Source organism: Balaenoptera acutorostrata, chromosome 18, assembly GCF_949987535.1.
Source record: "Balaenoptera acutorostrata chromosome 18, mBalAcu1.1, whole genome shotgun sequence".
NCBI classification, from domain to species: domain Eukaryota; kingdom Metazoa; phylum Chordata; class Mammalia; order Artiodactyla; family Balaenopteridae; genus Balaenoptera; species Balaenoptera acutorostrata.
In genome coordinates, this window is record NC_080081.1 from 68,358,591 (window position 1) to 68,371,951 (window position 13,361).

General features: G+C 38.9%; 1 protein-coding gene and 1 long non-coding RNA gene across 8 annotated transcripts in view; both read left to right on the forward strand.

Annotated features, from left to right (window-relative positions):
* Positions 1–5,428, forward strand: part of SMAD9 (SMAD family member 9) — a 63,512-nt gene extending 58,084 nt beyond the window's left edge. For all 7 annotated transcript variants that reach the window (XM_057533069.1, XM_057533066.1, XM_057533073.1 and 4 more), the window contains one exon: positions 1,884–5,428. In XM_057533069.1, coding sequence (XP_057389052.1) covers positions 1,884–2,027 — 144 coding nt within the window. In that variant the 3' untranslated portion in view covers positions 2,028–5,428. The remainder of the gene's footprint in view (positions 1–1,883) is intronic.
* A 496-nt stretch (positions 5,429–5,924) lies between these two features.
* LOC130705588 (uncharacterized) lies at positions 5,925–7,528 on the forward strand. Its single transcript, XR_009005865.1, has 3 exons — positions 5,925–6,156; positions 6,376–6,517; positions 7,444–7,528. It is a non-coding gene; the product is annotated as an uncharacterized LOC130705588 (long non-coding RNA).
* The last annotated feature ends 5,833 nt before the right edge of the window (positions 7,529–13,361 follow it).

Genomic DNA, 13,361 nt, shown 5'->3' on the forward strand with positions numbered 1-13,361 from the left:
AGATAGTATGAATTAAGTGCTGTTTATAAAGGTATAAACAAATTGGGATAGAAACATTATGGGGGTTGTGATTAATTCTGAGACAGCAGTAGATGTTCTGTTTATGAATATTTGTTGAATTTATCAAATTAGATCTTATTAAAATTGATGTGAAGGTTGGAGAACGGAGGAAAAGTTACTTAGCGGGAAGGAAAAAAACTGGATTTGCACGTTGAAGCTAAAGACCTCAGTTTCATCGTCTGCTGTTTCATCCCTCGCAAAGCACTTGCAAATAATTCTATATTTCCAAATCTGAGCTTGTTTATCAAACTGAGTATGTGTACACAGTTTTCCCATTGTCATATAGGAATCAGTATGGCTTGTTCCAGGTTTTTTCAAAGTAAAACTTATTTATTAATCCTTCAAAATTATCTTTAAAAATGTGTCCTGTTTTTCTATACTTTTTTTAAAAATTTTATTTTATTTATTTATTTTTGGCTGCGTTGGGTCTTTGTTGCTGTGCGCAGGCTTTCTCTAGTTGCAGCGAGCAGGGCTACTCTTCATTGTGGTGCGTGGGCTTCTCATTGCGGTGGCTTCTCTTGTTGCAGAGCACGGGCTCTAGGCAAGCGAGCTTCAGTAATTGCGGCACGCGGGCTGTAGAGCGCAGGCTCAGTGGTTGTGGTGCACGGGCTTAGTTGCTCCTCAGCATGTGGGATCTTCCCAGACCAGGGCTCGAACCCGTGGTGTCCCCTGCATTGGCAGGCGGATTCTTAACCACTGCACCACCAGGGAAGTCCATTATGTCTTTATTGTATATATAATTTTAGTAATTATTTTAAAAATAAGAATCGAGAATAGAGTTTCCAATTGAAAAAATGACTTCTTGAATCCATTTCTTTCATGGTGACAAAGCAGTTTTATTCAAATTTACTGTTAAGCTTTAAAAGTATTTTCACACTGTCAGGCAATTAAATACCTGAAAATCTTTTCAAACGTTCTGATGCTTCAGAGCCAGCAGAGGGCGTTAAATTGCCATTAACGAACAACCATTTGACTTGCGGTTACTTTTTTCTAGGCCTGTGTTTTTCAAATTAGGATAAAAGGCCAATATCTCAGACGTAATTATTTCACTGTAACATAAGCTTGCATAGAAATCTTATTTTCCTAAGATCAGCAAGATGTATTTCTCAGATATGCAACCTTTAAATTCATAAAACTATGCAATTCACAGAAAATAAACTATAATTATATTGCAGGGACTTTTAAAAACATAAATCCCTAGCAAATATAAGTACAGATGATCAGTGTAAAAGAAATGTACAAGTTCTCATCACAAGAAAAAATTGCATCCATGTGAGGTGGTGGATGTTGACTGAACTTACTGTCTTTATTTTTACTGTCTCTCCTATGGATGGTCACAAATGGCAAATTGCCAGAAGTGAGCCAGCGGGGGAGAGGAGAAACAAGCTTTGTTCATCAATCCTGAATAACCAAGAGCGCCCTCAGCCCTCGCTTTACAACGTTCAGATCCAGTCACTGGTCTGTAGTGAGCAACCACTTTGTACAGAACACGGGTCTTCAGCGTTAAGGGGGTGAACATGAGTTCAAGCTCCTTTCCCTGTGGAAGAGGAAGTGATTTGCCAGGGTCTCCGGCATGGCTAGAACCCAGGCCCTCTCTAGGTCCATGAATTTAGTTGTGAACCCAGGAGGAAACCACGGATGGGGACTCAGGGTATCTGGTTGATGCAAAAGTCGTCCTGTACTTGCAGGAACGTGGAGTTCACATTCTCAGGTCCCAGGAGCTGCCCCGGGTTGGGTGGGCTGTGTCCACCAGGCCTGCTGGGGCCTCTGAAGCTTGCCTGTAAAGTCTGGCACAACCACTCCGCTCCGTTTTTGCTTTTCAGGGTTGGGGAGCCGAGTATCATCGCCAGGATGTCACGAGCACGCCCTGCTGGATTGAGATTCACCTTCATGGACCACTGCAGTGGTTGGACAAAGTTCTGACTCAAATGGGCTCTCCACACAACCCGATTTCTTCAGTGTCTTAACAGTCCTGTCTTAATCCACATTTCTGTAGGATAGATGCTATTGCAGGCAGTGGCTTATATCATTTCAGATTTGCAACTAACTGAAGTTTCTAAGTACATGTGTAAATACATATAATATATACTATTCACATTTTGTATCACCATTTGTTTTGTGCTTTCTAGTTAACCTGATGCCAGTACAGTGCAATTAGAAAAGCAGGGTTTTTGTGCCTACACTGTAATAAGCAGCAGCTTCTTTTGTGGGAGAGAACAAATGAGAGGCAACTGTAGGAACAGTATTTGAAGGGTGTTGGTAGAATAAAGGCAGCTTTAGTCCACCATGTCATGTAAGGCATGTTGTGTGGCCAATCTGGAAAAATATTAAAACTGTTTACGTAGCAAAAATCAGGTACTAGCAGCACTAGAGCAAATAACACTTTAGGACAAAACAAAGCTGTCAAACCCATAAAATTTAAATAACCTCACTGTTAGTGCTACTGGCCAAAAAAAAAAAAAAAAAAATCAAGCTTGTAAAATCAGTTACATAAGGTAAGTCACATAAACTTTATTTCTGAAGTTGAAATACCTATAGCTGGACTATTGTGCTGATATGAACGGTACATTTTAAACAGATTAAACTGTGATGGGAAAAGAAAGAAACTGTGAAGCTGAGAGTCATGTTGCCTCATTATCTACCACTGTAAAAAAAATGAATGAGTCTAATATGGGAAGATAAATATGAAAATAGCATGAAAGGAGCTATATCCCCCAGTTGCAAAATAAGACCAGAACTTAGTCTGAGAATCACCCACAGAGATGCCTGCTTTCCACATAGGAAATCTCGGGTTCCTGTTTTCCTGGTGATTCATGTCAGGCAGCTCTGCAGATTTCTGAGTCTGCACAGTGAGCTCTACGGCCATGTATGTCAGTCAGTCCTGTATGCGGAAGCAGTAAAATAAGAGCATTGGACAAAAGCACCCTGTTTACTTATACCTTCTCACATTCCCACGTTCAAAGTCTCTAGGTGAGGGCATGCCTTTTGCCACATTTTCCTCACATGCTGGCAAATATTAACTATTCACAGATGACTAAAACAGTGGTGAAGCCTTTGAGAAAATCTAGACACACCGCTGGGATCAAATTTGAGTTATTTAACTTAGTGTTTCTATTGATTAAATGATCTGCTGGTCATATGTGGTAGCCTCTTCTAAAACTAAAGCTTCATACCTGGAAATAACTTCCCAAGTAAGATAATAATTTCACAATCCCTATCATTTCTGAGGAACAGTGGTCCTGAATAACAGGACATTTTAAAAAATGTATCCACAACATCAAAACCTGTTCTTATTTACCCTTGGATGATAAAGAGAGGAAAATTTCCCAAATTCCTAGGTACTTTCATATATATATAATAATTCCCACCCACTAAACACTGCATTGCTTGGAAAAATATTTCACACCCTTTTTAAAATGTGTAATTTAAGAAGGTAATTATGCTTGTAACAGACGGTACTTCAGTGATCCAGGTTTCTTCATTTATACATTGTCTCAACTCTTTCTAGCATTAGTGCATAGTAGTTGTTTCTCATTAAATTGTATTCAAGGTAGGAATGATCATGTGACAAAGATATGTGTGTGAGCTACTGCTGTCACCTCTTGTAATGACTAGTGTCACCTAATAGAGGCTTCCCCATATACAGTAGAAAATATTACATTGTACATTAAAGCTAGGTGGGCCATTGAGTGTTTAGCAAACTCCGTAGTATATTGGTGCATCAACTATGTATGTGCCTGGCACAGTGTTAGGTACTGTGGAATCGAATGTAAACAAGAGACCCGTCCCAGCCCTCTGGAGCTGAAAGTCTTAAGAGTAAATCTGTTTGTAGAATCATCTTCATGTTTCAAGAACTTTTAAAACAAACCATGCAATCTTTCTTATGCTTGAAAAAAAGTATAATTGACTTCTTAATTATCTCTATTTTGAAGCTGATTTCCCTTCTCTTCTGAGCAATCAAGTAATGGTTGAAGACTTCCGTGGATAAACGCTACTTTTCTTCTGTGTCTCAAAATTGGGTTTTTCTCCTTTTGCTTCCCTATTTTCCAATAATTCCCCATCTCCCCTTTTCTTGGAAAAGGCATTAATATGGTGAAGTCATCCTCATACAAGTACTGTTGCATGAAAGAGCATTAGGTACACGTGGTTTGGGCTCCAGAGAGCAAACATAGCTTTCTGAATCTCTCCATCAGTGGTCAAACTCCTCCTCTGGTAGTCTTATACCTTTACGGGATTAATTGGTACTAGTTGCTTATAAATGACATGAAAAAATACATTGAATTTTCATGCAGCTTTGGGAAACCAGGACAAAATATTCCAGTGAATCCAAATTATTTCTTCAAAAAATAAATGATTAAAGTGGTACGTATGCGTCATTACCAGTCCTATCTCACCAAAAGCCTTTATTAAGATACTGTGAAATTCAGAGAATTTAGAATTGATGAGAAGTTAATCCTTCAGTCACTGTAAGAGTCACATTTTAAATCAGCCTTTTAACATTTTTGCTGGCAAGAATTGTTAAAAATTGTAATGCAGTATTTGATTTCAAACTTCTAAATGTGCTCATTTAGCATTCATTTCTTGAGATAGACAATCCAAAAAATGTCATAGCATTCTTTTATAGGATAGTGAGCAAAGTGGACATGCTAAGCCATTAATTGCATCAGCCAAACATGTTTAAGGTTGCCATAGACAAGGATTGTGCAATAGAGAATAACAACATCTGGCCTGCTCACAAGACCCAGAACATTTATGGTGTTGTTCAAGCCTGTTTTTTGTGTTTTTTTATTAAAAATTTGAGATGTGAAAAGTTTGTTTTAGTTAGATGATATTTTAATACCTGCCAGTGCTTTGGAACTATTAAGATGTCACTTCTCAATACATTTATGTTTTGTTATTCTTTTTTTTACACTCAGTATAAATCAGGAGAAGTTGTACAACAACCTAGCATTTAGAATTTCCTTTTCATTGTCTTCCTAGGAACTGAATACCCCCATCACAGCAACAAAAGCATTTTATAAGTACCACTTGCTAGGCTTTAAGCACCTGCTTAACTTTGAGTATGTCCTGAATATTTGGTATATATAGTCAACAAATAAAGCAAAATATAACATGCATTCCAAATTTCATCTTTTTCTATTAAGGATTTAACAGCTGAACTATATGACAAGATTAGGTGATCCTGGCATATGTTAAGTTCAAATTAATGTAAAACAAACCAACAAAAAAGAAACTATTTCTATTTAAGTAATGTTTTTGATTATTGTAGCTAGGCTTCAATTATCCTTCAAATGCACACTTACACTGTTACCTGATTGTTTATAACACTGTTACCTGATTGTTTATAATAAAGAATACTGTGCCTATGTGTCTTTTGGCTCATTTTTCCCTGCAAACGTCATAGAAGGATTTGTTGCATATGAGTCCTTAAGATGATCTTAAACCATCCTATTTTGAAAATAGGATGTTTTTGAAATCCAACATCCTATAGAGAAATTAGGTAACAGTTTTGAATTAAACACCTCAGAATAACTGGCATTAAATATAGAACCTTGCAGGGAGGGATAAATTAGGAGGTTGGAATTAACATATACACATTTATATATAAAATAGAAAATATATATATTCATATATAAAATAGAAAAGAATATAGAACTTTGAAGATACTTTGCAGTAATTTTAGAAAGGATATGCATAGAAGCTTTTTTTCTGGATATTAGCAAATATTAAGTGATATTACAGTATATAGGAGAGAATGAACAATTTTATTACTGCATACATCTGTACATTGCTATATATTACCTATTAGAAAGGTGCTAAAGAAGGCAACTGAGGAAAAACTAAGATGAAATCCAGGAGGAATATGAACATATCTAAAAATGTAAATGTTCTATTCCCTCCATTTAAATTTCCTTCCAGTCTATAAATGGAGGGGGTTGAATACATAAATATTTTGAGAAAACTTAGCTGCCTTAACTTAATCAAAGTTTTCCTTTTTTTATTTTTAAAGAAATGGAGCCCTTTAATCAAAAGAAATATTTTGTGGAGTTCCAAAGTGTAAACAGATGAAAGACAAGCTATTCTGGTTCGATACAGGTGAGGATTATGAAGCTGTAAGTTTATGGAAAGCAGTGTTTGTGTCTTGCTTGTCTTTGCATCTCCCATGGTTCCTGACCCTGTGCTTGCAACCAAAATTTGGTATTGGCACTACAACCACTAACTAGTACAGATTTTTAAATATATCACTGTATAGACATAAAATATTGTCTTTAAACATTAGCCCATCTAAGAGAAGGAATATTTTCGTCATCCTAGGAACCTCCACGTGTTCGTTTATTAGACGATTCTTGTGCATCAGCTACTACCAGGCAGGCACCATAGATGGCAATGACAACACAGTTTCTGCCTTAAAGAAGCTTATCATCTGTGGAGGAAATGAACAAGTAAACCAATAAAGGTCAGTGTGCTATCAGTTGTGACAGGCTGCCAGGGGACCAAGCAATGACACCTATCAGGCCCTGGATGGGTACCCAGGAAAGCTTCTGGGCTGATCCACCTTGCCTTCCTTCCCATCAGTTCCCTTAGCAAGTCTCCCAGACATTTCTAAACCAGCCTAGGTGCCTGATCTCTGTGCTGCCATCATAATTCGTGCTCATTGACGGTCAGTTATCGATTCCTGCACCATATTGTTTTCTTGTCCATCCGTCTCTATGAAGCTGGGAGCTTTTTAAGGGCAAGGATTGTATCTATTCGTGTTCAGCATTTTCCAGCTGTTGTTTGTTTAGAAAGGCATTTGGGGTTCACATTATAAAGGCAGAAATGGTATTTGTCTCATTCTCCTTTTTTAAAATCAGCAATTATTTAATTTCTTCTCTTCAAAATAAAAATAATTGCAAGCCTTCAATTACATGTCCAGTGACCATGCTGCAGCTGGTGGGGATGAGAGAAACATGCTTATGATTTAGTTTGCAAAGTTTCAGCTGCACAACAGTAGCAAGGGAAGATAGCTTTGACAGTTAAACTGTTAAAATTGTTTTTATTCTAAGCACTTATTTTCAAAATGTGAATTTGAGCAAAGACAAGATGCATAGGAATTCTGATGTAACAAGTTAACAAGGAGTATAAAAAAGGTAACAGTTCTGAACGTTTATCTCTGTATGATCACTGATGATTCCATTACTTGCATGCATCTGATAAAAATGTTATGTATGGCCTCAGATTTACTCCAGTAATCTGAAAGATGATGTTAAATGGAGTGAATATAATGAGAATTATATTCAGGTTTGTTTTCTTTAAGCCAGAAATTACTCACACCTGCAGTATGTTATTTGGAGATAATGTTTGCAAGTGACAGGCTAAATTTTCTCTAACCTCATCATTTAGAAAGAAGAAGACTAAACATTCTAAAAATAACCCACTGATGTTTAATGAAGATGCCTGTGGAGAGAGGCTCAGGAGTAGGGGTAAGAAGACTTTTTCTATCAAGGGGCAGACAGTAAATATTTTCAGCTTTGCAGGCCATGTGGCCTTTGTGACTGTTATAACTACTCAGCTCTGCCATTGCAGTGCAAAAGCCACCCTAAACAATGTGTAAGTGGATGGGCATGGCTGTGTTCCAATGAAACCTTATAGACATTTCATGTAATTTTCACATCATGAGATGATTTTCTTTTGATTTGTTTTCAACCATTTAAAACTAAAAACTATTCTTAGCCTGCGGCAGTACAGAAATGATCTGCGGGTTGGATCTGGCCTGGGGTGGGGTGTCCCAGTTTGCTAAGCCCTGCTCTGGAGGATGAGAAGCTGTCTTGAATGTACCAACCACAGCCATACGCCCATCTGAATGCAGCCTCAGGAGACACCCCAAGCCCGACCACCAGAACCCCTCAGCTAAGCTCAGCCAACCCTTAACATTGTGGGTTGGGCAGGAAGGTGATTATGGTAAGCCACTCTGCTTTGGGGTGGTGTGTTAGATAACTAGTCATAAACATGTGGAATGTTGATGAAACTTTTTCTTTGCTTCATCCAGAAGCCTCAGGTGGGAGTAGCTTCTCATCACAAAGCAGAGGCATGCCTGTTTGGAAGCACCTACAATTTTTTTTTTTTTAAAACATCTTTATTGGAGTATAATTGCTTTACAATGGTTAGTTTCTGCTGTATAACAAAGTGAGTCAGCTATACATATACATATATTCCCATATCCCCTCCCTCTTGCGTCTCCCTCCCACCCTCCCTATCCCACCCCTCTAGGTGGACACAAAGCACCGAGCTGATCTCCCTGTGCTATGCGGCTGCTTCCCACTAGCTAGCTATTTTACACCCGGTAGTATACATAAGTCCATGCCACTCTCTCACTTCTTCCCAGCTTATCCTTCCCCCTCCCCATGTCCTCAAGTCCATTGTCTATGTCTGGTCTTTATTCCTGTCCTGCCCCTAGGTTCTTCAGAACCATTTTTTTTTAGATTCCATATATATGTGTTAGCATATGGTATTTGTTTTTCTCTTTTGACTTACTTCACTCTGTATGACAGTCTCTAGATCCATCCACCTCACTACAAATAACTCAATTTCGTTTCTTTTTATGGCTGAGTAATATTCCATTGTATATATGTGCCACATCTTCTTTATCCATTCATCTGTCGATGGACACTTAGGTTGATTCCATGTCCTGGCTATTGTAAATAGTGCTGCAATGAACGTTGGGGTGCATGTCTTTTTGAATTATGGTTTTCTCTGGGTATATGCCCAGGAGTGGGATTGCTGGGTCGTATGGTAGTTCTATTTTCAGTTTTTTAAGGAACCTCCATACTGTTCTCTAGTGGCTGTATCAATTTACATTCCCACCAACAGTGCAAGAGGGTTCCCTTTTCTCCACACCCTCTCCAGCCATTTATTGTTTGTAGATTTTTTGATGATGGCCATCCTGACCAGTGGAAGCACCTACAATTTATGATATGGTTGCCACTCTGGTTCTGAACAGTACCCCGGCTCCACTTGCTCTGCCAGTGAAACCGCTGTTTAAGAGATCTCTGTTCAAAACACTTCTCTTTCCCAGACCACGTGGGAAGACTTGCCAGTCTGGTTGCTACAGGTAAAGCATTCAATTGCCACCTCCTACTAACACCAGAGGCGAGCTATGACATTTCCCAGCGAGGTACGGTGCAGGCAGTAAGGCAGCACTGGCCTCTGAGGATACTGCTGTTCCCACCACCGCTGTGGTGATCCCAGCCTCTGACCGTCATCTTGTGGCCAGAGAAGAGTCCAGACAGCCTAGAGCTCTGCTGGTCAGAAAGCACCCCGCGTTCCTCTCCAAACTGGGTACCTGAGAATTACTCTGTGCATCTCTGTTTTAAATTCTCATTGCCCTTCGGAATGGGCGGTGCCTGGCCTGGGCAGAGGATGTGGTCATTTTCCAGTTGCTAACAAAGCAGGAAGTGTTCAAGAAAGTGAAGTCCTGGATGGACTTTAAACCCCATTTAAAGGTAGCAGATGTCTGGGACTAGGAAGCAAAGGGCAATGTTGATTGTTGCTGGCACTGGAGAGGTGAATAAGAAATAGAAGAGACACAGGAAACACGGTAACATAGCATTTGAACATAAGAAGAGAGACAGGTACCTGGATAAGAGAGGAACGCTTGGCTGTCTTGGACAGGCAGATCCCAGGCCACAAGGGTCCACGCACTGACACAAAAGGCAAGGTGTCCCGGTCCTGAAGGCTATTTTAGAAAGAAAAGGCCAGCTCTGCAAATATGACAGGAGCCTGAAAACAGGGTCTCTGAGCACGACACTGCTTGAGTTTCCATACTGGCAGACAACTTTTGGTGATCTTAGAAAAATACTGATTTCTCTAAGCCTCGGGGTCCCTCATTTTCTGAAAAGAAAATATGCTGTCACAATCACTCACCCGTCACCCCCGCAGATGGTTTTAATCTACATGATGGTGAAGTACAGGTGCGTATGTGTATTTTAATATGATATATTACCATAATAAATAGTAATAAATTTTTGTGCAAATATTTGATGTTAATATATCCTGCTCCTTACTAGATTTTCAAAGGCAACTGGTGTAAAATCTTATTAGTGGACAGTGGTCTCCAGCTGAGGACAGTATGTGACCCAAGTTGCAATTACATATAAGAGAGGAAAACAAACAGAAAATCTCACTAGTCATAACTATCTTTTCTGGTTGTTTTCCTTAGCTCTCTGTTTTTGTTTTCCTGCTGCATATACTCCTGGGCCCTTTTAAGCCCAAACTACAAATAGCTCATGAAAATCAGTATCTGTGCTCAGTGAATACACCTTAAGAAAGGCTACATGCGTTTCAATATTACTAGGGTAAAGCTACGAAGAGAAAAGATCTATTTAGTTTGCTGCAGTATATAATAATAATAAAAAAGCTTATCTCTGATGCATTAGAATAGTACAAACGATTATTTAGAGGGTGGAGTAATACATGTTAAGGATAATAGGGAAAGTAGCCCATGTCCTGATTAGAAGATGAGATCAACTCATCTAATTAGTAAACATGTCAAGTATTCTCACTAAAATATTTTGCAAATATTAACTGTAAACTCAATAAAGGCAGTATTTTGATCAGTTTTTTTTCCTATAGTGAGGCAAGTCTGCTAAACAAATGACAGTTCAGCCTATCTCCAAATAAATTGCTATCCGAATACAGGTCCTATGTATGTACCATTCAACAGCATCTGTAGTCATGATTATAACACTCATTTTCATAGTTAAAGAAAGCTAGAAACTGAGGGAGTGATGATGATAAGGACACTAAAATTTCCATGTCGATTAGTTACACAAAGGAAATCAGGACTACTTGCCAATATCCGTATTAATTATATTTTCCAATTCTAGAAAAAGAAACAGGAAGTTGTAAATCAACAATCATTTGAAAGATCGCAAATTGAGACCTTTTAAACCAAGACTGAGAACCTAGAAGCCATAAAAGAAATGTCAGATATGTTCAAATATTCAAAAATTGAAAGCTTGCATGGCAAGAAATACCATAAAAAGGTAAATAGACCAATTTTAGAAGTGGAAAAAAATAAATAAATACGACATAGGGTTAATTTTTATAATAGTCACCAGACTTTTGCACACTGAGTAGAAAAAAGGAGCCTAATAGAAAAATAGACAAAAGACACGAGGAGGCAATTCACAGAAGAGCAAATCTAAGTAGCCAACAAGCATATGAAAAGGTGCTCAAATTTACCAGCATTCAGGGAAACACTAATAAGTGTTAACAATTAGCAGTACATAGCTATCAGAAAGGCAAGAGTTAAAAAAGAACAGTAACTCCTACTGCTGGCAAAAATGCGAAGAAAAGAAATTGTCCCTTGTTGCTGATGGGCGTGTGAAGTGATACAGCCTTTTGAGGGGAAACGAATATAACAGTATCTATTTAAAGGAAACAGGTATCTATGGATCTTCCTCCACCCAACAATCCCATTCCTGAGAATCCACCCCAAGGCCAGAGAACCAGCAGTAAACACCACTACACAGGGACACACCACAAGGACGTTTGCTGCAGCTTTGCTCATAGTGGCAGAAAACGAGACACCAACAGTGGAATGATTGAATATGATGGTACATTCACATCATGAGCTGCTCTGCAGCCACTGAAGCAATGAGTTCGAGCTATGCAAGTGACTCAGGGACCTTCTACACGGTACTGGTGTGTAAAAAAGCAGTATACTGACATGTGTATAATACACCCACATTTTTATGTAACAGTGACAGTTGCAAGATGTGTATATATGTGTATCTATAGAAAATTATACAAACATAAAAAAAGAAGAATCCCTGCTGGGTTGTTGACATACATGGAAGATGGGTGGGGGAACCACAAAAAGGAACAAAAGGGGAAAACCAAAAAAAAACCACCCCTCCATATATACGATATGATTACACTCCTGTATTTATATAAAATTATATACGTGTGCATACAGAAAGTTTTTTAAAAATTTAGCCTTTACTGAAGTGCCTACTGGGTGCGAAACTAGGTACTTAAAAGTGATAGCTGCTGATTTAGCAACAACATTCTACTGTGGCAAAAGCATCATTTTCAGAGGCAGAAGATTTAGCTTCAAATCTTAACTCTGCCTCTAATAGTAAGACCTGTTATTTATGTCACTTCTTTCTTTCTTTCCTCATCCAAAAACAGGGACAAATACTTGCCATGCCATGTTTTGAGGTTCAAAGGAATTAGCACATAGGAAAGTACCTTCTAAATTGTGTTCTAAACTAACACAATAAGGGTTGGTTTAAATAAAATCTGTCATTTAACACATTCTAAAACTCAAGGCTTAATATACAAAGGCTTTATTCTCATGGCCCAGTGACAGTGCATCCACTGGTAAACGTAAAGTTCACGTTCAAACTGCACTGGCCTCATCATGATCATGTACACGGATCACACTGCTTACTAGATTTAAGTCCAAGAGCTGTGTGATCTTGAGCAAGCAGCTTAACCTCTGCAAGCCTGCTTCTGCATCTATAAAATAATACTGTTACAGAGTAGTGTAATAAAGATCGGGGCAGTTGCTCATTCATTGTAATGAATACTGCTAGTTTCCTGGCTGAAGTACCTCGTGCTCTCTGATTCTTCCTACACTTGTTTTGCAATGTCATAGAAAACTACATTCCCTGTTGGCCTCATTTCTTCTGTGTTCAGCGAGAACTCTAGCTTCTATTCCTGAGAGTAAAGCATCCTAACTTCCGCCACTTATTCCTCTAAATGAATCTGAGCTCAAGCTTGCAATTTATCTTTCCTCCTCTATGGCTGGTAAAGCCCTGAGATACACTGTCACCTGACTGCAGACTGCCATTTCAGGCTCCTGGCTTCCAGGCCAAACCTTTAATGCCCAACTCATCAATCCCTTTCCACACAGTATTATTGAGGATATAGACCTGGCTGGATATAACAGAGACACCTTACTAGCCATGGCAGACACAAGAAATTCCATCTCTCTTTGATGTAGTAGTCCAAAAACAGGAGGTCCCTAGTCCAAAACAGGTTAGGATAGTAGCTCTGCTCCCCAAGGCCATCCGAGGACACAGGTTCTTTTTCTCTTGTTCTGGCTTTCCCAATGAATTACCTTCATTTGGTCTACAGATGATGTGCTGCTCTGTCCACGTTCCTGTTTCAGGGCACCACCTGGAAGTTGCACACATCTTCTCTGTTCATAGCCCATTGGCCATAACTTACACGGCCGCACCCAACTGCAAGGGCAGCTGAAAAACAGTCTTAAAATTTTTTTAAACTGAAATAAAAAATATATACCGAAAAGT